The sequence below is a fragment of the Stegostoma tigrinum genome, chromosome 38, assembly GCF_030684315.1.
Source record: "Stegostoma tigrinum isolate sSteTig4 chromosome 38, sSteTig4.hap1, whole genome shotgun sequence".
In the NCBI taxonomy this organism is placed as follows: domain Eukaryota; kingdom Metazoa; phylum Chordata; class Chondrichthyes; order Orectolobiformes; family Stegostomatidae; genus Stegostoma; species Stegostoma tigrinum.
In genome coordinates, this window is record NC_081391.1 from 1,512,795 (window position 1) to 1,534,121 (window position 21,327).

General features: G+C 44.0%; 1 protein-coding gene across 1 annotated transcript in view; it reads left to right on the forward strand.

Moving 5' to 3' along the window:
* The first annotated feature begins 656 nt into the window (after positions 1-656).
* tab1 (TGF-beta activated kinase 1/MAP3K7 binding protein 1) overlaps positions 657-21,327 on the forward strand; it is a 47,294-nt gene continuing 26,623 nt past the window's right edge. The window contains exons 1-6 of the mRNA XM_048521666.2: positions 657-815; positions 1,088-1,221; positions 7,841-7,991; positions 13,450-13,536; positions 20,061-20,199; positions 20,814-20,930. Coding sequence (XP_048377623.1) covers positions 786-815; positions 1,088-1,221; positions 7,841-7,991; positions 13,450-13,536; positions 20,061-20,199; positions 20,814-20,930 — 658 coding nt within the window. The 5' untranslated portion in view covers positions 657-785. The remainder of the gene's footprint in view (positions 816-1,087; positions 1,222-7,840; positions 7,992-13,449; positions 13,537-20,060; positions 20,200-20,813; positions 20,931-21,327) is intronic.

Genomic DNA, 21,327 nt, shown 5'->3' on the forward strand with positions numbered 1-21,327 from the left:
CACCGCCTCACCAACCCTCTCCCCTCACTCCCTCTCCCCATTCTCCCCCCAGTTGCTCTCCCCACTCCACCCCCTCTCCCACCATCTCCTCCTTCACCTGCCCACCTCTTCCACTCTCCCCAGAGAACCCCTTGCCTCCCGTCTTCACCCTCCCCTTTCCAGTACCACCACCCCATTCTCCTCTCTCCACCTCCAGCCTCCTTCCCCGCTCCTATTATCTCCTCCTCCTCCCCCACATTCCCCTGATACCCCACCACCCCACCCTGCTCTGCTTGACCACATCCACAGTCCCGCCTCCACCCCACCACCACCCTCACCCACATTATGGAGAGACAATTGCCTAGTGCCATTATCATTGGCAACATCACTAGACTGTTAATCCAGAGACCCAAATAACGTTCTGAGTTCAAATCGCATCACGGTAGATGGTGGAATTAGAATAAAAACCCATCGTATTCTCCAGACCCACAGCAAGGGGGTGATGCTGAACTGCCCTGTGGGGGTAATTAGGGATGGGCAATAAATACGGGCCTGGTCCCCATCCTGTGAATGAGCAACAAAACAAAATTCCTCTCTGATGAAGGGTCTAGGCCCGAAACGTCAGCTTTTGTGATCCTGAAATGCTGCTTGGCCTGCTGTGTTCATCCAGCCTCAATTATCTTGGATTCTCCATCATCTGCAGTTTCCCTTATCTCTGATACAATTCCTCTCCTGCACTGTCCCCTCTTGCTGACCTCTCGCCCTGCTCTGAGGGTGGGCATTTCCGGTGATGTACTTCCGGTGTCATGGCCGCTCAGAGAAAACGGCTCCAAAATGTGAGAAACTGAGTATGTGGGGCTGGGACGGGTGGAAGAGAGAGAATAAAAATAAGAGTGAGAGGGACACACAGAAAGTGTGGGTGCTAAGAGGGGAGGGGGTAGTGGACAGTGTTGGGTGGGTGGGAGTGTTTGTGGTGGATAAGGGGTTTGCGGAGGGGGGGGCGGTCGGAGGTGAGGTGCACAGCAAGGATGAAGGGTTCACTCGCAGCTCTCCGGGCTGCTTTTTTCACCCCGCTGACAGCTTGGTGCTTTGTTTCCTTCCTGTTCAGGAGCAGCCGAGTTGGACAGACGATCTGACCGTCTGTCAACTGTCAGGCATTGGTTATGGCACAAACCGTGTCTACCAGGTGGACGGCAGCAGCTCTGAAGGCCACACGTTGGAGGATGGTTGGCTGCGATTTCGGTAAGTTACTCTTGTGCCTTACCGTCATGTCACGGGAACCTGGGCACGCTTTACAACTTATTTGCTGCCCCTCTCCTTCTGCTCGTTTCCCCTGTGACAACTATGTCGCATCATCTGAATACACACATTACCTGCTTCACTGGAGCATGAGAAAGGACAGTGCCCAGGCTGATATATTTCAGAAGCGTCATAACGGACTCAAATCATTAACTCTGTTCCTGTCGCCACAGATGTTGCCAGATCTGCCGAGCTTTCCCAGCAGTTTCTATTTTGTTTCAGATTTTTCAGCACCCACTGTTTGGAATAAACTCAGCCCTATTGACCCTGCAAAGTTCACCTCACTAATACCTAGGGGCTTGTTTCAAAATCGGGAGAGCTTGTCCCACAAATCACTCAACTAACAGCCTGACAAAGTTATTCTCATAGAAAATACCTTACAGCAAATGTCTCTCATACTGTTATTACCCTGTCTGGTTATGTACTGTTGCAGTGTCCGAATGGACAAGCCAGAGGTTGCAGCACAGCAGTATACAGTCCTGAGGAAGTTGTTTATTATCACTCCATCAGTATTTATTAGCAAAGTGATGGAAGGTATCTTCAATAGTCCTATCCAACAGTGTTTGCTCAGCAATAAACTGCTTATTGGTGTCCAGCTTGGATTCCAACTAGGACTTCTCAGTTCCCAACCTCATTACAACCTGGCTCCAGGCGTGGACAAAAGAGCTGAATTCCAAAGGTGAGAGTGATTGCCCATGACATCGAGGCCATATTCAATCAAGTGTAGCATAGAACATAGAACAATACAGCGCAGAACAGGCCCTTCGGCCCTCGATGTTGCACTGCCCTGTGAACTAGTCTAAGCCCCTCCCCCTACACAATCATCATCCATATGCTTATCCAAGGACTGTTTAAATGCCCCTAAGGAAGGAACCCTAGCAAAACTGGAGTCAATAGGAATCAGGAGAAAAACTCTTCTCTGCTTGGAGTGATATCTGGCAGGTAGGAACGTGGCTGTGGTAGCTAGAGGTCAGCCATTTCAGCTCCAGAACATCTGTGTGAGTTTCTCATGGTAGTATCATAGGCCCAACCATCTTCAGCTACTTCATCAATGACCTTCCCTCGGTCATAAGGTAAAAAATGGTCACTGACGATTATACAATGGTCAGCATCATTCATTCATCAGATTCTGAAGCAGTCCATGTCCAAATGCAGAATGATTGGGATAATAGACACACTTCAATTGATAAATAGCAAGTAATATTCGCGCCATTTACATGTCAAGCCATGACCATCTCCACAAGATGGAATCTAACTCTGATATTCAATGGTATTACCATCAATGAAGCCCCACTACCAACAAGCTGGGGTTACCAGAAACTGATCTGGACAAGTCATGTAAATGCGGTGACTACAACAGCATGTCAGGCACTAGGAATTCTATGGCATATAACTTGCCTCCTGTTTCCCCAAAGCCTGTCCAGATTACCCATCCAGGAGTGTAATGGAATACTTCCCCCTTGCTTGGATGAGTGTAGCTCTAACAATACTCAAGAAGCTTGACACCATCCAGGAGAAAGCAGCCTGGTTGAGTGGCACCCTACCCACCACTTTTAACATTTACTGCCTCCACTATTGATGATCAGTGACTGTAGTCCATACCATTTGCAAAAGGCATTGCAAGGACTCTTTGCTCCTCAGACAGCACCTTTCACACCAGAACCGCTACCATCCAGAAGGACGTGGAAACTCCACCTCTTGTAAGTTGCATTCCAAGCCACTCACCACCCTAATTTTGGAAGCATCTTTCCATTGCTTCAGTGCCGCTGGGTCAATTCCCTTGCTAACAGCATTGATAGTCTTCCTACAACAACTGGCCTGCAACATTTGAAGAAAGCAGCCCAACTTAAATGTTGTTCTAGCCAGATGTATCTGCACCCGGTGAAAGAACAAATCAAATGATAGTAAGCCATTGTATGAAATTTGAGGACTGCTAAAGTGTTTGTTAGGGAAATAAGAGATACTAAAGTGGGAATTTGAACATGTGATCGAGGTGACTGAAGACATAGCTGCCATTGATAGGGTCAGTGGAGTTAGTGGGTAAGAGACCAGAACTGGCAGCATGCAAAAATTACAAACAGTTGTGTTCCTTGAGTTTGTAGAGATTTTGGAGTGCTCAGACTAGAGAGGGATTTAAATGTAGGGGTGAGAATTTTAACACCTAGGTGTTGCCAGCCTGAGAGTCAATGGTGGATGAATGGAAACGGTTGTGAGCTCGAATCCAGATAGCAGAAGTGCGCAGCCATAGACCATAGAATCCCTACAGTGTGGAAACAGGCCTTTCGGCCCACAAGTCCACACCGATCCTTGAAGCATCCCACCCAGACGCGTAATCCCTATAATCCACCTAATCCACACATCGCTGAACACTATGGGGCAATTTAGCATGGCCAATCCACCTCGCCTGCACATCTTTGGACTGTGGGAGGAAACCGGAGCACCTGGAGGAAACCCATGCAGACACTAGGAGAATGTGCAAACTCCACACAGACAGTCGCCTGAGAGCGGAATCGAACCCAGGTCCCTGGCGCTGTGAGGCAGTAGTGTTAACCACTGAGCCACCGTGCCAGCCGGTGAAAGTTTGGAATGACCAAGATTGAAGGTGTTAGAGCCATGAATGAGGGCTGCAGGTAAAAGCCAAGTGCAAGCTTACAGGATTGGGTGTCAACGTTTGTATTTTTTTTAAATTCATTCATAGGATGAGGACATCACCAGCTAGGCCGGCATTTGTTGCCCATCTCTAATGGTCCACAGAGCAGTTCAGAGTCAGCCACATTGCTGGAGTTAGGTGTCGGTAAAGATGGCAGTTACCTTCCCTCAAGGGCATTAGTGAATCAAATGGGTTATCCCTGACAACCAACAATGGATTTGTAGCCATTATTGGATTCTTAATTCCAGATGTTTATTTAATTTAAGTTCTACCATCAAAACATGCCAGGATTCGAATCCCGGTGCCCAGGACATGTCCTAGGTCTCTGGATTACAGTCCAGCAATGATAGCATGAGGCAGTTGCCTCCCCTTTAAATGTGATTAGAAGATCATCTCAGAGTTGGCTCTGACATTGAGATCATGACTTGTCTGGTTCAGTTCCAACACAACTGCAGGCGTCAGCTGGAATCTGTTGCGAAGGAGGGGAATTTGAGTGGGAACTGAAGACAGTAGCTTTTGTCTTGGCAAACACTTAATTGGAGGAAATACATGCCCTTCCAAATTTTAGATGTTAAACAAGCAGTAAGGCAATAACACTGCACGAGCAGGTTTTGTGGCTGAACTTGGAACATGACCGTCATGAAGAATACCTCCCTTCGTGGAAGGTTTAGCTTGCTATTTAAACCACTCCTTCATATCTCTTCCTTAGACCATATATTTGCTAGTATCTGAACATACAACTTCTGTATAACTGAAGAGTTTTATTTCTAGCACTGTCCTCATGAATGCTCCCTGTGTCAATCCAATCTCATTGCAGATTGTTTCATACCACACTCAGATCCTGTAAAGATGTGGTCTATATCCAGGTCAGTGAAAGCACAACAAAAGGGGCAGCACAGTGGCTCAGTGGTTAGCACTGTTGCCTCGTAGTGCCAGGTAACCGGGTTCAGTTGCAGCCTTGGGTAACTATCTGTGTGGAGTTTGCACGTTCTCCCTGTGTCTGTGAATTTCAGGCTGGATGCTGCAATTTCATCCCACACTCCAAAGGTGTGCAGGTTAAATGGATTAGCAATGCTAAATTTCCCTGTAGTGTCCATTAATTTGCAGGCCTCGGCCATGGTATTTGCAGGATTACAGGGGGATAGGGTGAGAGGCTGAATCTGGGTGGGATGCTGTTTGGAGGGTCGGTGCAGTTTCGATTGGCAAAATGCTTCTGTCTGCACTGTAAGGATTCTAAGATCATATGACTTCCTTTGTATGTACATTTTAACTATTTATTATACCAGCTCCAATCATATCATTTATATTGATTACTTCCAAAAGCCCTCTTCAGCCATACACTAATCTCCCCTTCACTACTTAAGAGATTGAGATGATTGACTGGTTATTGGCAGATCAGTTGCATGCTTCACAGCCAAGTCAGAGACTTTAGGTGTTCCGTTCTACATTTCCTATCAATGAAATAGCCAAAGAAGCACTGTACAGTCTTTACTCAGTCACTGTTCTCAAAGGCATCATCAGGTGATATTCGAAGATTGTGTAGGTGTAAATAAATCTGACCTAGTTTTATCCTTTAATATAAATCAGTGACATTCGCTGCCTTTTCAGTTGGATGGGGGACAGGGTGAGCAGCTGAATGTCAATTTAGAATCTTTCCCCTGTGAGCCTATTCCATCTGGAACTCCAGATCCCCCCCCCTTTGCTGAATCTCATCCAGCCCAGACCTGTTGTGAATTTGCATTTGGCAAACGTTCTGGCAGGTAGTCCCGAGATCTTGGCACAGAGAGTGGATGTTTGACACATCACCTGTTCCGGCTCTTTAAAAGAGCAGTTTAGTTTCGTTCCAACTCATAACTTTGTAAATTAAACCTCTTGCAAGAACCTGTTGAATTGTCCTTCGGGAGCTACTTCAGAATTTGAGTCCGCTACAGAATCTGCATGTGCTACCCTTGCAGGTCATGAGTTTCAAAACATTGTGTGAAAAAAATTGTCTTTTCCCTTTTCCCTTTTCCAGTTATTTTAAGTTAGTTCAATGTCTGATCGTCAACCCTCTCCTCAATGGAATCTATTTCTCCCCACTCACCCTGTCATTGCCATCTGAAACCTACTCAGCAAAGTGGAAATTTGCCCAGGTATATTCTGCTCACAAACGGCAAGACAAGCTCAATTCAGCTAATTACTGCTCCGCCAGTCCTCTCTGTACCAGCTAGTTCATCAGCTGTGCTGTTAAACAGCACTTACTGTGCAATACTTGAATACAGGCCTACTGGCTTAGAGGTAAGGACACTGCCATTGCATCACAAGAACCCTTAGTTTCACAAGGTAGTGTTCTAGGTCCCAGGCATTTTCAACTGCGTCATATCAATGACTTTCCCTCTATTATAAGGAAGTAGGGATGTTTACTGAGATAATAGGAACTGCGGATGCTGGAGAATTTGAGATAACAAAGTGGATGAACACAGCAGGCCAAGCAGATTCTTAGGAGCAGGAAAGCTGACGTTTTGGGCCTAGATCCTTCGTCAGAAATGGGGCACGGGAAGAGGGTTCTGAAATAAATAGAGAGCGAGTGGCAGGCAGATGGATAGAGAAGAAAATAGGTGGAGAGGAGACAGACAAGTTAAAGAGGCGGGGATGGTGCCAGTAGAAGTGAGTGTAGGTGGGGAGGTAGGGAGGGGATAGGTCAGTCCAGGGAGGACGGATAGATCTAGGGGGCAGGATGAGGTTAGTAGGTAGGAAATGGGGGTGCAGCTTGAGGTGGGAGGAGGGGATAGGTGAGAGGAGGAACAGGTTAGGGAGGCCGCGACAAGCTTGGCTGGTTTTGGGTTGCAGTAGGGGGAGGGGAGGTTTTGAAGCTTGTGAAATCCACATTGATATAATTAGGCTGCATGGTTCCCAAGCGGAATATGTGTTTACTGAGGATTACACCATGTTTAATGCTGTTTGCAGTTCCTAAGATACTAAAAGCAGTCCGTACCCATAACATTCAGTAACATTCACACTGCAGGAATACCAAACAATGATCATACCCAGTTTTATCGGGTAACACCTAGATTTTCCATAGTATTACTACTGATGAACAATAAATTGCTTCTTAATTCCCCAAAGCCTGTGTGAAATCTTAAAATGTGCAAGTCAGGAGTTCGATGGAATATTCCCTACTTGTCTGGATGAGTGCAGCCCCAACAACAATCAAGAAACTCATCACCACCTAGGACAAAGCAACCACTTGACTGGCTTCCCATCCGCCAATTTCAATATTCATTTCCTCCACCACTGACACACGTTGGCTGCAGTGTTTACAAGATTCATTTAGTAACTCACCAAAACTCCTTCAATAGCAGAGTGGAGTTGGGGACAGTCATGGGTGAGAAGTGTTTTTTGTTTAATTACCCATTCACAGGATGGAGGGCATCACTCATCATTAGACTCTTAAATCCAGATTGTTTTTAATTGAATTTAAATTCCAGCATCTGTGTGGGATTGGAACCTAGGTTCCCAGAACATTATCTGGGTCTTTGGATTAACAGTCCAGTGATAATACCACTAGGCACCATTTCCCATGGCAAAAACTGCACACTGATGTGCAGAGTAAGTGCTGCTTAATAGCAGTTGATGAACTTGCTGATAACAGCGTAGATTCATGGAGCAGTAATTGGTTGGAGCAGGAGGTGTGTCAGTGGTTGGAGGGTGACCCCCACCACTACCATCCATCAATGTTGAATTGCTCCAACTCTGATTCTTCTCAGATTCCACATACACCGCGCCAGTTGTTAATAATTTGTTTTTGTCTAAATGTAACTGTGGTCCAGCCAATGTTAAAGCTGGTATTGACGCTCCTCACTCTGGAAGTCATTTATCATCATTTACTGTATGGAAACCACCAGTTGATTTAAATGTACTTTCTCTCCCCAGTGAGGATGAGTGCTACCTGTACGGGGTCTTCAATGGATACGATGGCAGTCGAGTCTCTAAGTTTGTGACGCAGAGGTTGACAGCAGAGCTGTTACTGGGACAGCTGACTCTCAGTCACAACGATGCTGACATCCGCAAGGTGCTATTGCAGGTATTGAACCAATCACTGACCATGTCACAATATCAGGGCAGCTTGGGCAAGGAGGAAAAGCCATTCAGTCAAAAGCTTTAGATTAAGCCCAGTGACAGGCTGGTGGAGAGTAGGAGTAAACTGAAACTTGTTGGTAGGAGGATGGAGGTTTATATTAAACCTGGTCACAGTTGGGATGATAGTTGAGCCTGATCAGCTAAGTGTTTGATGTTTAAAATTTATAAAACTTTTAAACCTTAATCTGCTTTTTCTCTTCCTGTAAATCTCTAACAATAAGTAAGGTGAGGGCTTTTTTTTAAGTTTACACTGTGATCTGTCTCTTGATTGACTTTTAATATTGAAAAATGGTATTATCAAGTTATCCTAGAGCAGTGGTTTTGAACAGTAAGAGTGTGCCAATGCTGCATTTTGAGCAAAGTCTGTTGTGTTTGTTCTTGGGTAATTTCTGGGTCTGTTAAAAGGGCAGAAATGGTTTATAGTACAGTGATGTGCTTTTCTTGTCAGATGTGGGAGATCAGGGAGAATTTGTGTTCCTGAAGTGTGTGTTTTACGAATGCTAATGGATCATTTGGAGCAGCAGTTAGAGACAATGAAGCGTTTACAGGAGCAAGGAGGTGTAAGGATATCAATTTAAGAAGGTCGAAACACCGCAGACACAGTCAGGGAGGTGGTTGACCATGAGGAATGGAAGGAGAACTAGGCAAGTAGTTAGAATTAGAAGAATTAGAATTAGAATTAGAATCCCTACAGTTTGGAAACAGGCCCTTCGGCCCAACAAGTCCACACCTAACCTCAGAACATCCCATTCAGACCCATTCCCCTATATCCCACCTAATCTACACCTCCCTGAGCACTGTGGGCAATTTTGCATGGCCAGAGCTGCACATCTTTGGACTGTGGGAGGAAACCAGAGCACCCGGAGGAAACCCATGCAGACACAGGGAGAATGTGCAAACCCCTCACAGACAGTTGCTTGAGGCTGGAATCAAACCTGGGTCCCTGGTGCTGTGAGGCAGCAGTGCTAACCACTAAGCCACCATGCTGCTTTTGGCTCCTTTGGCTATCCCCATCGCAGATTGGTTTGGATACTGTAGAGGAGGTGGCTTCACAGGAGAGCGTAGAATTGACAGCCAGGTTTCTGGTAGCATGATTGACTCCACTGTAATGAGGGATATGTTCGGTTTCAAGTGATCGACTTTAATAGGGGACAGTCTTGTCTGGGCTCAGACAGACGTTTCTGCAGTTGTCAGCGAGACATGAGGGATGGTGTGTTGCCTCCCTGGTGCCAGGGTCAAGGATGTCACTGGGAGGCTGTAGAATATTCTGAAAAGGCAGAGTGACCAGCAGGAGGTCATTGTACATGTTGGTGCCAGCAACACAGGTAAGGAAAGAAATGAAGTTTGACAGAAAGAATACAGGAAATTAGGAGGATGTTAAAAAGTAGATCATTGAAGGTAGTATCATCCAGATGACTAACAGTGCCATGTGTTAGTAAGAGGAGGAATAGGAGGACAGAGCAGATGAATGTGTGTCTGAGGAGCTGGCGTAGGGGGCAGAGATTCACATTTTTGGAACTTTGGCATTTCTTCAAGGTAGAAATAACTTTCTTATTCAGTATATGAATATAAGCACTAGAGAAGGAGCAATACTTGACTTTCTGTTGGGAAATAAGGCAGGGCAAGTTACTCAGGTGTCAGTGGGGGAGCACTTTGGAGTAAGTGATCAAGATTCAATTAGTATTAAATAGTTAAGGAAAAGGACAAATTCTAAATTAGACAAATTTTGACATTATTTTGCAGAAACTTGCAAATGTTGGTTGGGAGAATATTTGCAGGTAAAGGGATTGGCTTGGAAGTGGGAGGCCTTTATGAATGAGATAACAAGAGTTCAGAAACAGACTTTTCGTGTTAGTGTGAAGGGCAAGGCTGGTAGGTGTAAGGAATACTGGGTGACTCAGAAATTGAGGCTCTGCTCATGAAAAAATGGAGACATTTATCAGATATAGACAGCTGGGTTCAAGTGATTCCCTAGGAGAGTTCAAGGGCAGTAGGAGTATACTTAAGAGGGAAATCAGGAAGTCAAAAAGGGTCATGAGATAGCTTTGGAAAATGGGGTTAAGGAGAATCCAAAGGGATTTTACAAATACATTAACGACAAAACAATAACTGAGAGAATAGGGCCCCTTAAAGATCAATAAGGCCATCTTTGTGTGGGACGACAGCAGATGGGTGAGATATACTAAACAAGTATTTTGCATCAGTATTTGTCAATATAGACTTAAGTAAAGCATTTGAGCAGGTTCCACATGATAGAGTGGCTAGTAAGGTTAGATTATATAGGATCCACAGGGAACTATCCAAATGGATATGAGATTGTCTCTGACTTTCAAGACAGAGGGTGATTGTGGAAAGATGTTTTTTCGGACTGGAGGCCTGTGACCAGTGATTTGCTGTAAGAATCAGTGCTGTGTCCAGTGCTTTTAATCATTTGTATGAATGATTTGGATGTGAATGTAGGAGGTATGGTTTGTAAAATTGGTGGTGTAGTGAACCATGAAGGAGGTTATCTCCGAGTACAATGGGATCTTGATCAGATGGCTCAGTGGACCAAGGAGTGGCAGGTGGAGTTTTAGATAACTGTAAGATATTGCATTTTAGTAAGGCAAACCAGGTCAGGACTTATACAGTAAATGGTAGCATCCTGGGGAATGTTGCTGAACAGAGACTTACAGATATAGGTACATAGTTTCTTAAAAGTGGAGTTGCAGTAGGCAGGGGAGTGAATAAGGCGTTTGAAACACACCTTGATTGGTCAGTGCATTGAGTGTAGGAGTTGGGAGGTCACGTTGCAGCTGTACAGGGCATTTGTGAGGCCACTTTTGGAATACTGAATAAATTCTGGTCGCCCTTCTGTAGGAGGGATGTTGTTAAACTTGAGAGGGTACAGAAAGATTTACAAGGATGTTGTTGAGACCGGAAGGTTTGAAGTATAAAGAGAGGTTGAATAGGCTGGAGCTCTTTTCCCTGGAGAGCCACACACTGAGGAGTAACCTTAAACGGTTATAAATTCATGAGGGGCATGGATAGGTCTGCTTAACCAAAGTGTCTCTCCTAGGGTGGGAGAGTCCAAAGCCATAGGACGCAGGTTTAAGGTGAGAGGGGAAAGATTTAAAAAGGACCGAGGGGTAATGTTTTCACGCAGAGGGTAGTGCGAGCTGCCAGACGACGTGGTGGAGATGAATACAGTTACAGCCTTTAAAAGGCAGCTGGATGGGTATGTGAATAGGAAAGGTTTAGAGCGATATGGGCCAAGTGCTGGTAAATGGGACAGGGTCAGATTGGGATATCTGGTCAGTGCGAATGAATTGGACCGAAGGATCTCTTTCAGTGCTGTGTGACTCTGTCTCTATGTACTGAAATGTCATAAACAGAAAAAATGATAACAAACAGAATCACTGAATTGATATGGTGAAGAAGGGAACCATTCAGCCCATGTTATTTGCTCTCGTTCTCCAAATGAACATCATGACCTCGTGCCTTTCCCCTGCCTTTTCTTCGTAACCCTGCACATTGTTTCTACTCAAATAACCATCTAAAGTCTTCTTGGATACCTTTACCTGCCTTCACCACTGTGTCCCGTATTGCATTCCAGATCCTAACTACGCAGTGTGCGAGAGAGGTTTTCTTTTTATTGCATTTGCATTTGCTTTTGCAGATTACCTTATGCCTGTATCATCTCATTCCTAATCCTTTTATGAGGTATCATAATCTGGAATAAGAGCGAGCATAAACTTTAGGTGCAGGACTAAGTTTGCTCTACCATTCAATAAGATCATGACAAATGTGATTACTGCACATTCCTGCCTGACTTTGATAACCTTTCACCTTTTACTTATTAAGACTCTATCCACTTAAAGATTTTGGGGCAAGAGTTCCAAAACACCTCTGAGGAAGAAAGACACTGTCCCTATCAAACATAGAACACTACAGTGCAGTACAGGTCCTTTGGCCCTGATGTTGCACTGACCTGTGATACCAATCTGCAGCCCATCTAACCTACACTATTCCATTATCATCCATATGTTTATCCAATGACCATTTAAATGCCCTTAAACTTATCGAGTCTACTACTGTTGCAGGCAGGGCATTCCACGCCCTTACTACTCTGAATAAAGAACTCTGACTTCTATCCTGTATCTATCACTCCTCAATTTAAACCTATGTCCCCTCATGCTAGCCATCTCCATCCAAGGAAAAAGGCTCTCACTGTCCGCCCTATCTAATCCTCTGATCATCTTGTATGTCTCTATTAGGTCACCTCTTAACCTTCTTCTCTCTAACGAAAACAGCCTGAAGTCCGTCAGCCTTTCCTCATAAGACCTTCCCTCCACACCAGCAACATCCTGGTAAATCTCTTCTGCACCCTTTCCAATGCTTCCACATCTCTCCTATAATGCGGCGACCAGAACTACACGCAGTACTGTAGTGTGGCCGCACCAGAGTTTTGTATAGCTGCAACGTGACTTCATGGCTTCAAAACTCAATCCCTCCACCAATAAAACCTAACACACTGTACGCCTTCTTAACAACCCGATCAACCTTGGTTGCAGCTTTCAGGGATCTGTGTACATGGACACTGAGGTCTCTCTGCTCATCCACACTACCAAAAATCTTACCATTAGCCCAAAAACATTTCCAGTACAGGGACCACGTGGGTTTAAGATGTGCAGTGAAGCTCCGACAACACTGTCCCAATCAAATGCTCCCAGGACAGGTACAGAACTGTTATATAGAGAGTAACACAATCCCTATCAAAGACTGATATAACAAAGTGTAGAGCTGGATGAACACAGCAGGCCAAGCAGCATCAGAGGGGCAGGAAAGCTAACGTTTCAGGTCTGGACCCTTCTTCAGATTCTTCTTCATTTTCTGAGTAAGGGTCTAGGCCCAAAACGTGAGCTTTCCTGCTCCTCTTATGCTGCTTGGCCTGCTGTGTTCGCCCAGCTCTACACCTTGTTATCTCAGATTCTCCAGCATCTGCAGTTCCTACTATCTCTGAAACAATTTTAACCACTGTCAAAAATGGTCAGGCTCAGTACGGGGTTACGTATAGAGTCTACTTATTTAAAATGAAAGTAAAGCTCCTTCAACACTGTCCCAACAAACTCTCCTAGCACAGGTACAACACAGGATTAGATAGTGCAGTTTCCATCAAACATACCCAGGCAGGTACAGCACAGCGTTGGAGACCGAGTAAAGCTGTCTTTGATTCATTGTGCCAAAGGTTAGTGCTAGCTGGGATAGGTGCCAGGGTGCACACACTGTGCTTTTTCTCACCTGACTGACAGTTCATTACTGAATTGAAGTTAAATTTGTGTAAAGACCTTGTTTATGTTGATCTCTGCTCCAATTTCATGGCCCATATCATTCCTGAGGCACGTTTTTTCCCTTCTTCACAGGCCTTTGACGTGGTGGAACGCAGTTTCTTTGAATCAATTGATGACTCTCTGGCAGAAAAGGCCAACTTGCTGTCTCAACTTCCTGAGGTAAATCTAAGTGTAGCTTGAATTGATGGACCCATCTATATAATATCACACACAAGTTTACTGTTTACATGAATTTGCAGCATACAGTATGTTGTTATCTGATTTTAGAATTGTTCCATTATCCGAAGACTCAGGCTGAGAATCAAATTGCTTTTTCCTTGCATATTTATAGCAATTGGACTGTGGACCGCCTCTCAATCTCTCCATTGTTACTAAGTCTACTTAGAATAAACATTCCTTTCAGCTGAACATCAGGAAAACAAAACCCAATGCCTTTGCTCCCTGCCCTCACCATGTCACTGTCTGAGGCTGAACCAGGCTCCTTTAATTCTGATCTCTTACCCATCCACAGTGTTAATCACAGCATCATTGACAACTGTGCCTTCAATTTGAAACAGCCCTAAACTCTGCAGTTTTCATCATAAACCATCTGCTTCCCTCTCCTGACTACAAGAAGAGTTTAGAATGCTGGAAACCCCAAGAAAACTAAGATTGAATTAGTGATGGGGCTTGCTAAAATTAAAACAAGCAAGTAAACAGCAAGGAAGGAAATAAAAATAACATAATGTGATCCTGGGACCAAATGGCTCCTCCTTACAATTAAAAAAAAGTTAAAGAATATTAAACACCCTCTAGCTGTAATCCGAATTGAAAACTGTCCCTTTACATTGGGAATTTGCATATCCTCTTTACTTAAGAAAGGTGACAGACAGAAACTACTGACTTTTGGAGCAGCTAGGTTGACATCTGTTCACAGTTACTGAATTCAGTTGTGTAAAGTCTTTAGGACCCTGGAGCAACTTGCAATGATATCACAGAGCTACACGTTGCTGGGTATATTTAGAGCATAGCAGATGGAGTGCAAAATTGTTCTCTGGAACAAGGTTGCAACACTCCAGAACAGTGCTTCTCAAACTTTATTCCATTATGACCCAATTTTGAGGTTTTAAAATTGCCATGTACCTACCCCTAAGTGAGAACAGCAGTGCTGGGAGGAGATGTGGGTGCAGCTGGAACCTGCAAGATTATGGGAACGGAGCTGATACAGCTCCAGAGTCAGAGCTCCACAGTAGTCACTACTGCATGGAGATCACAACTCCAGAATTTCAGCTTGCTGCCCTGTGTGGGTCCCCACCCCTACTTTGAGAAGCAAGAGAGAACCTTGAGAGCACGTGGGTACGAGAAGTTTTTGTTTTAATGTTACTATAAATCAGGGATTAGTATACAATGACTACCATGTCCAGTCATATTAATAAATAAGTGCTACTTCTAAATCTAAGCCTGAAGACAGCATAAAACTAAAAGAATTGTCTTACAAAGGCCGAAGACAGCAGAGACCCTGCCAAATGGGAAAGATGCAAAGACTAGCAAAAGACCATAAAGCAACATATAACATCTTTATCAGCTCTTGTAAAAGGAAACTTTCAAGGGATATCAAAATCAATGAGAAGAAATTTAGCAGATGGTCAGAAACAATGTTGGCCCACTAAAGATTGAAGGTGAGACCTTATCAGTGACTATGGGGAAATGATAGACATGTTGAATCATTCTCTTGCCTTATTATTTACAGTCAAAATGAAGGATAGTGAAATAACTCTACAGAAGCTAGTATCCTATCAGCAAATCACCCCTTATTTACACATGGAGAGTCCTGGACGCTAATCCAGCTTCCTCAGAGCTAGCTCTGAGTGTACAGAACCTCTGACATTCCTGTTTATATCTCAGTCAAAGTTCCCTGTTTGAACCAGATTAACAACCCCAATTAGGTAACTCATTCTATGGCTGACCTCATTACAATCACCACAGACAGCTTGCCACAGTCCTGAGGAAGTTAATAGTGGGTTGGAAATAAGCACTGAATAAGATTAATGTAAGTAAAGCATCCTCAATGAGGAAATTAAGGGAATTAGAGATTTGCAAATCCCCAGGCCCTGATGGTTTCTGTTAAAGGTAATAGGGGAATACATTGTAGAAAGCCTAACTATAATCTTTCAGAGTTCCTTAAATGTAGTAGTTTCCCTCTGTATTGGAAAATTGCATGTGTCATTCCACTTTTTAAGAAGGCTGAGAGAGGAAAACTGGATAACTAGACCAACTAACAAAAAATCTATGGTAGGAAAATTGTTGGGGTTGCTAATTAAGAATAGGGTCACCTCTATGTTATCAGTTAATCGAGGAGAGCCATTGAATTTTTTGGTTAGGTGACTAAGGTACTGGTTGGGAGTGTCTATGGATGTTGTGTACGGGCTTCCAGAAAGCATTTGATAAAATCTCATATAAGAGATTACATAATGTGGAGGTGGAGGAATGCTGGAGGAACACAGCAGGCCAGGCAGCATCAGAGGAACAGGAAAGTTGATGTTTCAGGTCAGGACCCCTTCTCTAGAAGGTCATTTTTCTGAAGAAGGGTCCTGACTCAAAACAGCTGCTTTCCTGTTCCTCTGATGCTGTCTGGCCTGCTGTGTTTCTCCAGCTCCACACTGTTATCTCTGACTCCAGAAGCTGCAGTTCTTATTGCCTCCATATAAGAGACTGTTAACAAAGATTGAAGCTTATGGAACTAAGGGGAAATTATCAATATGGCTGGGAAATTGGTTGAGTAGTGGATGACTGGAAGTAGGATAATAGGTAAGCACTCAAATTGGCAAGATATGACCAGTGATAACCCACAAGGATCTGTGAAAGGGACTCAATTATTCACATTAATTATTAATGACTTGAATAATGGCAGAAGAAGGCATATTCCAAATTTGTAGATGACACAATATGAAGTACATGGTGTAGATAACACAAAATTACAAAGGACTATTGACAGACTGGATGAATAAGCAAGTGTGAGGTTATCTATTTTGGACAGCAAAGGAAAGATCAGGGTACTTCCTATACAGTATGAAGTTAAATATAGTGGATTTCCAAAGAAACTTGGGGATCAGGTGCAGAGATCTTGAAAATGCCATGAACAGATGCAAAAAATAACCAAGAAGGCTAACGGAATTCTGGCTTTTATGTCTAGAACAGAATAGAATAGAATCCCTACAGTGGGGAAACAGGCCCTTCAGCCCAACAAGTCCACACCGCCCCTTGGAGCATCCCACCCAGACCCATCCCCCTATACCCCACCTAAACTACACATCCATGAATACTATGGGCAATTTAGCACAGCCAATCCACCTAACCTGCACATGTTTAGACTGTGGGATGAAACCAGAATACCCAGAGGAAACCCATGTAACATGGGGAGAATGTGCAAACTCCATACAGACAGTCATTAGAGGGTGGAATTAAACCTGGGTCCCTGGTGCTGTGAGGCAGCAGTGCTAACCGGTGATCCACTGTGCCTGAAATGCAAGGATGCAGAAGTTATGCTATAAGCCCTGGTTCAGCCCTACTTGACGGGCTCTGAGCAGATGTGGGCACACATTGGTAGGATCTTTTGGTGTTGGATGGAGTACAGCTTAGGTATCGAGGAGAGATTATACAAATATTAAGCCTGTTTTCGTGAGAGTTCAGAACGTTGTTCGAAGCCTTCAGATATTAATAGGAAAAGAAACATTAGATAAAAATAAATTATTTCCATTGGTTGATTCTAGAACTGAGGACATAGGCTCAGAATAAGGGCGAGACTGTTCAGGAGGGACATCAGGCAGCACTTCTACATGCAGAGGTTGGTAGGGGTACTGGAACTCTCTTCCACTGTTGTTACTTGATCAATTGTCAGTATCAAATCTGAGATTATTTTTAACAAAGCAAAAGTAGTTAGGGATATGGGACAAAAGCAGTTGTATGGAATTAGGCCACAGGTCACTCAAGATCTCCTGAAATGACTTAAGGTGCTGAATGGTCTACTGTTCTTATGTTCCTCAAACAGTACTTGACTATGCTTTCTCTTCAGTCAGTCTGTCTCAAATTCAAACTACTAGACTACCATCAAAAGAGAGAATAAAAAATATTCTCTAAGAATAGACTGACTAACTGACCTACATGTTCAGCTGCTCAGAGTTCCAATGTGCATTTGTAAAATCTAGGTATTCCCTGAGAGAAATTTTTGAAGAGGTGTCTAAGTTGTGGACAGGGAAATGTGTATGTACGTTATTTCATACACATGAAATAACATTGTGGATAAAGGACGCTTTTGTCTGAAAAGTAAGCTCATAGAATTGAAGTAGAATTTTTGACCAGTTTGGGAAATTGAACTGAAAGAGACAGAGGAGAGAATGGATAGTTCTTCAAGTTGGCAGGATCTGACTCATAGTCTTCCACAAGAATTTCTGTTGGGACCTCAACTCTTCAAGCAGCTTACCAATAATTTAGATGATGAAAGTATAAGCCATACATCCAAGTTTAAGAGGATATGAAGATGACATTAATCAATGTGAATAGAAGCATAAAATTTAAAATATTGACAAATAAAGTAAATAGAGAATAACTGGAAAAATGTATTTCAGTACATTAAAATCTGAGGTCTTCCAGGATAGAACACAGTGCTGTCTAAGTTGTGACCAGTTTTCAAAATGGGAAGGGTCTAATAAGAGAATTGGGATAGTGGATCAGTAATCCAGATGCTCAGGCATAGGGGACTTGGGTTCAAATCTCACTCATGATGGAAGTTCAACGCAATTCATGAATGAAATCTGGTATTGAGAACCAGCCTTTCATAATGACCGTGAAGGTAGAATCCATTATCATAATAACTCATCTGGTTCACTCAAGTCCTTCAGGAAGGGAAATTTTCCATTCTTACGTGGTCTAACGTACATGTGACTCCAGTCCCAAAGCAATATGGTCAACTCTTCACTTTCCTTTGAAATATCCCAGGAAACCACTCAATTCAGGTGGAATTAGAGATGCCCAACAGATACTGGTCATGCTAGCAGTGCCCACCATCCATGAAAGAATCCGGGGTGGGGTTTGGTCTGTGTAATCTCTCACAAACAGGTGCATAAATAACAAGGCAAATATAGAATGCCAACCTTAGAATACAAGAGAAATAAAGGTCATGATCTAGCTCTACAAAACTCTGGATGACTCACTCCAGGAATTATTGAAATCCATATTGGGCACCATGCTTTAGGAAGTTGATATTGTTCTTGGAAGAGAGTACAGTGTAGCTCTAATTGTGATTTTTAAACCCTGAAGATTAAATGTTGATATGAGTTAACAAAGGTAACTTCCATGGAGTTAGGGGTGATTTGATCTCCATTTCCAAAGAATTTAAAGAGAGAGGTTTTGTCTGTTTCAGTTCTGCTGGTTGGGAGTCAAAGGCTAGGGTCAGAGGCCAAAAATTGCAGCTAACTCTTTCAGACCTGAAATTAGGAAACCTCTGCACAAAGAGTGGTGAAGGTTTGGAACCCTCTCCAGCGGTTAGAATGGCAAGTTGGGGGTCAGTTTAAAATTTACACAGGAACTAGATAATGTATTTAATAGTCTAACCTTTTCCTGAGTATCTTTTCCCAAACTGCAGCAGAATCCCTTGAATTATCTGGTTTAAATGAATACTTTGAGGGTTCCAGGTACAGGACAACTAGGCATTGGAATCTTCAATTTCCTGGGCAATTCCCTTTGGAGTTTGCTGTATCGGGGATCCACTTCACATACTTGTGTTCCCATGTTTGCAAGCACAGGCAGAAGGTAGAGTGTGGAAGGATAGCCAGGAGTGTTAAAAATCTTGCTGTCTAAAGGTAAAGGCTTAAATGAGGGTTTGAGCAACTGATAAACTGATGAAGACTAGCTATATTGTGGAAGAAGCAATCTGAATGTAACTAGCAATGTCCTTACACCTTTAATTGACTGACAGTCTCATATTTGCCACTGTTACCCCTGATACCCCTCCTGTATCCAGGATAGATTAAGGAAAGCCCTTTCCTCTATCTCCATTCCAGTTCCTTTAGCAGCCTGGGATGCAAACTCTCCAGGTGATGCAACTTGCGCACTGCATCCACACGCAGAGCCCATCTTTCCTGCCTGCTGGTTTTCACATTGTCCACTACCTGTACTATCTCTGCTTTTACTGAGATTTTTGTGGGCATTCTGTTCTTTAGGAAACACTGATACACAGTACTCTATAGTTCTTAATTATTACTCACTAGCTTTGTCCTGTGCCTCTAAACGTATATCACCTACTTTATTCCTGATATGACTCTCGCCTCTTACCCATATTATTTGCATGCTGATAGATGGTTTTTGGGTACTTTAATATTAAGTGCAATTTTATAGCCCCATTTTCTCTTTGCTGGTTATATTTTCCTCCTCTTCTCTCAACTTTAATATATCATGTCTGGTTTTTACTTGAAAATTTTACATGAAATGCATCAAATTCACTCTCTTTAAAGTTGTACCAACCCCCTCCTTGTCTCCAAACACCTCAATCCTCTCACTTTTCCCCTTCACTCCTCCCTCCCTATCTCTTGACTCCCCTCTCCTTATCACCAGTCTCCGTTTCACTCCTCCCTCCTCTTTATTGCTTTGCCCTTGCTCCCTTTTGTACCATTTGATTTTTGACTGGTGTCCTATTTCTTGCTCTTCAGGGCGTTCCTCACTCCCAGCTTCCACAGCAGTATCAGAAACTCCTGGAGAAACTGAATAAAGTTGAACAGGAAATTGCAGGAGGAACAACTGCCATTGTGGCCCTCATTCTCAACAACAAACTCTACATTGCCAATATAGGTACGGCTTCACTCTTCATCCCCCAGCACTGCTGTAGGGTTCCATGTCCCGAAGTAGCCTCTGCTTACAATTTTCAGTATTTCAGTTCCTCCTCCCTATACTCATTTAAACATTGTGCGGCTCCTGACATCACAGCACAAGACAGCGGGAGCTCAGCCTTCTATCAGACAGGTTCGTTGAGACTGTAGCCAGGTCGGTGTCTCTAATAGGGTGGAGGCCACCTTGTTTGATGTGGCTCTCCTGTGCCATTGCGTTGCTCGGTCTAGATTGGGATACAGTGTTGAGCTGTGTAAGAATCTTGTTTCCTATCCAGTATGGCTTCTGACTTTGGCAATGTATGATGCAGCTGCATACTGCACCAGTTCTCAAGTACATTCCTTACTGGTGTCAGCCAACCTGCCACCTACTCTTTGAGTTATCGCCTCCCTCAAGCCTCTGCTGGGAGGGTCCCCTGTTGTGTGTGCCTGTCTCTTGTACTTGTACTTGTTCTCTCTTTCTTTCTATCGTGCCAAGCCCACCCCACCTTCCCTGCCCCCACTTAAACCCCCCCCCCCCCACCACTTCCCTCACTGTAAAGTGATATGTTCTGACTGGGTCTCTGTTGCTGTTGGCAGGCACCAGCCGAGCATTACTGTGTAAATCTACTGCAGATGGACAACTTCAGGTGACTCAAGTTAGCGTTGATCACACAACAGATAATGAGGATGAACTGTTCCGACTCTCGCAGCTCGGTGAGTTAGCACACCACCTCACAGTAAATGGAATGACTGTGTGTGGCTCAAACACAGGTACAGGGACTACAGTGACTGGCAGTTCTGCCCAGTGGTCTCTTCAACACTGGTGTCCAGGCAGATGGATCTGCACGTTTCCTTTATACACCTTTTTTTTTGCTACAGTTTGAGCAGCCGAGAATTCTCCAGTTGACTCCAGAAAATCCTCACTGTCTTTAAACACCACTCCCCCTCTCAGCCCTCCCCCTCTTGTCTCCCCTCAGGGAAGAGAGCCTGTGTGAGGGCGTGGAAGTAAGAGTGAATGGGGGTTAGTCAGGCAAAGGGAAGGTGGTAAGGGAGCGTGGGGCGGGCAGGCCAAGGGGGCATGGGGGGAGTCACAGGCCAAGGGGGCTGGGCC